General features: G+C 43.7%; 1 protein-coding gene across 1 annotated transcript; it reads left to right on the plus strand.

Moving 5' to 3' along the window:
• Positions 1–314: 314 nt before the first annotated feature.
• Positions 315–1,833, plus strand: LOC143765849 (uncharacterized). Its single transcript, XM_077253384.1, has 3 exons — positions 315–453; positions 547–694; positions 774–1,833. The coding sequence occupies exon 3, from the start codon at positions 796–798 to the stop codon at positions 1,426–1,428; it is 633 nt and encodes a 210-aa protein (XP_077109499.1). The 5' UTR covers positions 315–453; positions 547–694; positions 774–795; the 3' UTR covers positions 1,429–1,833.
• Positions 1,834–6,402: the final 4,569 nt, after the last annotated feature.

Genomic DNA, 6,402 nt, shown 5'->3' on the forward strand with positions numbered 1-6,402 from the left:
TAAATACGTGGCACGTGGCACTTAAATACGCAACTTGCTGCGTCCTCTGCGCCCTGCGTTGAATCCCTATTTATTTCCAATTTAGTTTTAAACCTAGCAAAATATTTATTTAAAAAAACGCTCTTCACCGGATTTTCTGTCCCCTGTGCGTGTGTGTCCCCTGTGCGTGTGTGTCCCGTATGCGTGTGAAGGTAATAACAAGCAGTTGGGGTTGTCATTCCTCAGCAGCCTGTGTTACTTTTTCTGCCTCTATCAAGTTTGTCAAATTTTGTGTGTATAACTAATAGTAGTTAATGTTTTACCTTTTTTAGGTTCAAAACTTCCCATGTCTTTGGGATAAGGGGTGCCGGGAGTTTTCCAACAAATATACAAAAACTGCTTCCTGGCACAAGGTCTGTGTCACCCTCTATCCCCTGTACGAGTCATACACAAAGGAGCGGCAAAAAGAAATTGGTAAATATTTTCCATTTTGGAGGAGTATTTTTGAATTTCTTGTCTGTATGTAGTTGAATAGTATATTAATAGGTTCAATTTTTCACTTTTTAGTTTCAGCCTTGAGAACCCGCTGGAGGTCGGTGAGGGACAGATTTACACGGTCACGGTCAGAAGCACCAAGTGGCTCTGCGGCACCTGCTTCTCAAGGGCGTTTTGAACAGGAACTCCAATTTTTAAACGGCAGTCTACATTACCGACCGTAAGTATCAGTAACGTCTTTAATTTTGAATAGAAAATAAAATGTATTAAAACTATTGTTTTGATGTTTCTCTTTACAGAACCATAGGCAATGTCCAGCCGATGACCGAAATCCCGGCCACAGCAACAACTCCAGTGTATGAACATGCTTCACAGCCTGCTACCAGCTCTCTTCCAAATGAGCCAAGGCCTGACCCTTCTACCCAAAATGATGATCTGCCCCTCTCCGAGACTAGTTCATTGGCATCGCCGCCGCCACCACCGCCACCAACACCACCTCCACCTCCAGCCTCAACACAGAGGAAGAGGAAAAGAGGCTCTTCAAAGGAGGATGAGGAGACGGCTGCCTTGGCAAGGGCAATTTCTCTAATTGATCGCCAACCTGAAGAGGATCAATTCTCAGCATATGGAACCACTCTAGCTTCCAGAATGCGTACTCTGTCCCCCGAGGTCCAGGACTCCTGCATGACGTATCTTTCAATGGCGGTGACATGTTTTAAGAAGTATCCGCATATAAATCCAACCTTTGAAGAAATGGTTTGTTCACTAAACCACATCTGGCATCCACCGACGCCGACTCCTCTTGCACCTGCAGCAGCATTCAATAGACCTCTGCCATCTGCTCCAAGTGCTGCTGCAGGTGCACCAACATCCAGAGTAGTAGCCCAGTCTGAAGAACACCATCCAGACTGGAGCTACTACTCATATTCACAAAGCCTATATGAGGACCAGTAGGCATAATGTTGCTTTTCATGTTTAAAACGCCATGATGTCCAAGTCCACTCCTCAGTTTCCGCCAAGAGGGCATGTTTCCAGCTCTGATAAGTGTTGCGCAAGTGCCGAATGACTCACCGTCAGTGGTGACGAGGAAAGGGCCTTGCGCAATACTAATGAAAGCTGGAAGCATGCCCTCCTGGCGGCAATTAATGAGTGGACTTGGACATCCACAGGTTTATAATCCCATTTTGGGGATGTTATCCAGACTGGAGCTACTACTCATATTCACAAAGCCTATATGAGGACCAGTAGGCATAATGTTGCTTTTCATGTTTAAAACGCCATGATGTCCAAGTCCACTCCTCAGTTTCCGCCAAGAGGGCATGTTTCCAGCTCTGATTAGTGTTGCGCAAGTGCCGAATGACTCACCGTCAGTGGTGACGAGGAAAAGGCCTTGCGCAATACTAATGAAAGCTGGAAGCATGCCCTCCTGGCGGCAATTAATGAGTGGACTTGGACATCCACAGGTTTATAATCCCATTTTGGGGATGTTATCCAGACTGGAGCTACTACTCATATTCACAAAGCCTATATGAGGACCAGTAGGCATAATGTTGCTTTTCATGTTTAAAACGCCATGATGTCCAAGTCCACTCCTCAGTTTCCGCCAAGAGGGCATGTTTCCAGCTCTGATTAGTGTTGCGCAAGTGCCGAATGACTCACCGTCAGTGGTGACGAGGAAAGGGCCTTGCGCAATACTAATGAAAGCTGGAAGCATGCCCTCCTGGCGGCAATTAATGAGTGGACTTGGACATCCACAGGTTTATAATCCCATTTTGGGGATGTTTACAGTGTTTACGTGTGGAATTTTGTTAATAACAAAAAAAAACAACAAATCATTCTATTCTCAATTTTATTAGAAAAGTTTTTCAATTTTGACAGTTACTACAAATAAATATTTGAACTTTTAACTATGATGTAGTCTGCTTCTTTGATTTGTCGACCATGGCAAAAAATACACATTACATAACACCCACTTGCCATGAATAGAGGACACCCCCTAGAAATCAGATATACTACGAGGGGAACTGCTGAATAGAAGGCACTCTATATCTATGGTAGAAGAACTCACAGGAGTGTCAGGAATTACGTACAGCAAACAATGTGGAGTACCGGAAAACTCCAGTGTTAACTCCAGTGTGTATTGTATTCTGAGTCATAAAGACAGGAAATGACCTCAATGACTCTTTTTTTTTTCCCCTTTTTTTTTTTTTCAAACAAACTTTAATTTCAGTACACAATGCTGAAAAAAACGCAGCAAAAAACGCAGCAAAAAACGCAATGTGTGAAAGCAGCTGCGTTTTTTGCCTGCGTAAAAAAACGCAGGTAAAGCAGCAGCAAAATACGCGCGCGTAAAAATACGCAGCAAATATGCTGTGTGTGAAAATAGCCTAAGTCACTGTAAATGGGTGCTCTAGCAATTTTTCCAGCTCAGTCACCTGATTCCACTGACTTTCATTTAGCATCAGTTGAGGGTTAGCCATGTCTACAAGAAAGGTTTTCAGTTCAACCAAGCGCTGAATCATTAAGTAAGTACTGCCCCATCGTGTGGCTTGATTAATAATTGCCCCTTTTCCAGCTCGTCTCTTCAAAATTGAGTCAACTTTAGGGGTTCTGGCAACAGTAGCCAATTTTCTCACCTTGCCAATCAGTGCAGCAGCATGTCGTTCTTGCAGACTGTCTCTTATAGCCAGCTGTAGCGTATGCACAACACAGCGCATGTGATGAATGAAAGAACGTAGTGACAGTTTCAACAAGATCATCTAAACTATCATGTTGCTGTTCATCTGAAGCAACTTCAGTTTGCTCCTCAGTTACAATACTGTGTTCCTCTATTTCAAACATTTCTGTGTCTGTGGACCCAGAATGTTCTAGCTGCTGGTCACCATCATTACTCTCATTCATTAGCTTAATAGTACTTATCATATTTGAAGCATTGTCAGTTACGACAGAAAGAACTTGCTCTTTTTTAAGTTCATAGTCTTGCAGAACCTTTTCCACCAAGACCTGGAGAAACTCACTGGTGTGATGAGCTTTAGTGTCTTTTACTGCCAATGTCTTGGTAACTATTTCATTTTTGTCGCAAACAAATCGGACATTGATGGCAAAATAGTTCACTCTGTGACGTGTGCGGGCATCCATTTTAAGAAACAGAAAGCGTCCCTTGAGAGTTTTTTTAAGCTCTTCCTTTTGTTTAAAAGCTTCTTCGATTACTAACTTTCTAATACTCTCCAGAGAAACACCAAGCTTGCGGGCCATTTCCCCATTCAGACACATAAAAGCTGGTTGTGAAAATAATGAAATAGGCACACTATCCTTTACAACAAGCTCTATGATGTTTTTTAAATGTATCTACTGTCGTTGTCACAGTAACTTTGTCACTGACAAAATATCTTGCAACTGATGGCTGCAAAGTTCTCTGCTCCTTTGTTTGGCTGGAAGAGCTGGGCACTGGTCCTTTGGTTTGGATGCAGTCTTTCTCATCCACTGCTTTCAGTACTTCTGGATGAAAGCGCTGTAAATGTCTCTTTAGATTAGAATCTCTGGTAGGAGCATTTTTATCTTTGCCTGAATATGCACTGATCTTGGCTTCACAGCATTTGTTTTCATCTGGATCATTTGTCATACACTGACAGACATAATGTTTTCTATCTTGAGTGATGGGGAAATGTTCAAATACAGCTGATTTAATGTGACGCTTCTTTGACATTCTCAGGTTTTTAATTCTGCATTCACAATCCAAATGACAATTGTTTTTCCTAAAAACAATTGTACAAAATTATTGCCAGGTCGAACAACTGATATAGTGGTCAGTAATACTGTTATTCCTCATGTACTCACAGTTAACTGATGCAAAGATTGTTGAAAGGATAATACTTCTTACAGTCTTCCTCTTCTGAGTAGCAGCTGTGAGATGCTTGGAAGACGCACACCTAGTAAACATCTAGTCTAGAGGAGGAGCTTTACTACTAAGAATTTGCAACACATTTTCACTTTCACTTTCATACATTGTAAGTAGGGGGGTTGGGGCAGCATGAGGTTAACCAAGTATAAGATTAGATAAGGGCAGTGGAGAACAGTGACACACAAGAAGTAAGAAATGTCTCTATCTCCAGCAGAACTGCTTATCACTGTTGTTCATAGTTTGATAGAACATATATATTTGGGTAACATTTATAAAATTCATATGAAAGTTCATTTATGAAATATACATTTTTTTTAAAGTCGGAGTCGGAACATTTCTACCGATTCCAACCAAAACTAACTCCGACTCCACGACTCTGACTCCACAGCCCTGATGTCCACTAGAGACCCTGCTTGACCACCGAGTCTCCTAACCTGAACTATCTGCTTCATATATGCCTAAAAAGCAGTTGGTTCAAGTTGGGAGACCCTCCAGGTGGGCTTTGAACGCACCTTGTTTTACAGAAAAGGGACACCGAACATACAATGAATGGATCAGAGGCCGAGCCTGCACACATTCACATCATTTAAGATGGGTCTGCAGACCCTCATTCTATGCTTTCCAGGGCTCCGAATTCTGCATTGCTGGTGTCCCAGTGGTCTACCTCCAGTGATCGGCAAGTTAACCCTTACATATGGATAGTGGATTACTTTTTTTATTTTTTAAAGGAGTTGGCCAGTACTCGGACAATCACTTCTCAATCCGTATGTTTCCCCCTTTTAAAATAATACTTCTCACCTCCAGTGCCATTCCTGTGGGGTTGGCCCTGTCTCTGACAGCGATTGTGTAACAGTGTGATGTCACCCTGCAGGCAACCAGCGTGGGCTTCCTTGTCCCCTAGAGATGAATCGCATACATCCAGAAGAAGAAAGAGAACAACAGCACTCTTGTAGACCGTGGGTGGTCTCTCCCAGAATATAGCAAGCCGAGGACAAAACACGACTAGGCAATTTGTTAAAGAACTAGATTTTAGTAACAACAAAAACTGTGTTACCCTGGAAATAGCAAGAAAGAAACACAGTTAACTATCACGCACACCTAGCCCGGATCAGTTAGGACCCCTGCGCTGCACAACCAATAAGCCCAGTATGTTCTATCGGGTACACTGTAATTTACCTGACCTGTGGCTCTACCTTAGGGCCCCTTTCCACTTGCGAGAAACATGTCTGTGTCTCGCATGTGAAAACCAAGCTCTGGCACCGGCACTTAGGAGCGGAGCGTGCTGCTGCATGTGTTCCTATGCGGCCACACGCTCCGCTCTGGAGTGCCGGCACCAGAGCTTGGTTTTCACATGCGAGACACGGACGTGTTTCTCACAAGTGGAAAGGGGCCCTAATGCGGTAACCTGGAGTTACCCAGAGCAGGGGTGTAATTAGATGAGGGCAAAGGCAGAGATTCACAAACTTAACAATTCTCTAAAATTACAATTCTGTTATGCTATCTATACACAAGATCGCCAACTGAGGGGAATATCTGGATAAGGTTCACACAGCTCTTTTAGCAAACAATGTCTCCGAGAATTTAGGTTTGGGGCTAAACTATCTCTAACGTCTGCGTGCATGCACCCACCGGGCTCCCTGTGGTGGGGCCTGAGCTCAGGACTTTCCGGCCATTAACTGAACACAGAGGTGGTTGTCTAATTGTCCGAATGGCTGTTTAGTTGGGAGACCGCGGAGTGGATCCTGGGCTTGTCACCTGGAGCGCAGGTTTTGCCTGACAGGCTAACAAAAGACCATTCACGTCACCGCCGATGCTTTGGGTGGAATCTCTGTAGCCAACTGTAGTCGTCTCCCCAACGTGATTCTTCTCTGACAGAAATCACAGGAACAGTTTCACATTTCCTCAGTAATCTGACCAGCTCCTTGCACACTGCACACACCCGTTCTTAACTCTCCTGTGCTCCTCTCACATCTGTCTCTTACTAACTGCACTCCAAGATGGCCGCCAGTAACTCTCTGTCATCCTTC

This window comes from Ranitomeya variabilis, chromosome 1 (assembly GCF_051348905.1).
Source record: "Ranitomeya variabilis isolate aRanVar5 chromosome 1, aRanVar5.hap1, whole genome shotgun sequence".
NCBI lineage: Eukaryota > Metazoa > Chordata > Amphibia > Anura > Dendrobatidae > Ranitomeya > Ranitomeya variabilis.

Bases quoted from the DNA above. Each gene is read 5' to 3' on its own strand.
- LOC143765849 (XM_077253384.1), top strand. From the start codon at position 796: ATGACCGAAATCCCGGCCACAGCAACAACTCCAGTGTATGAACATGCT.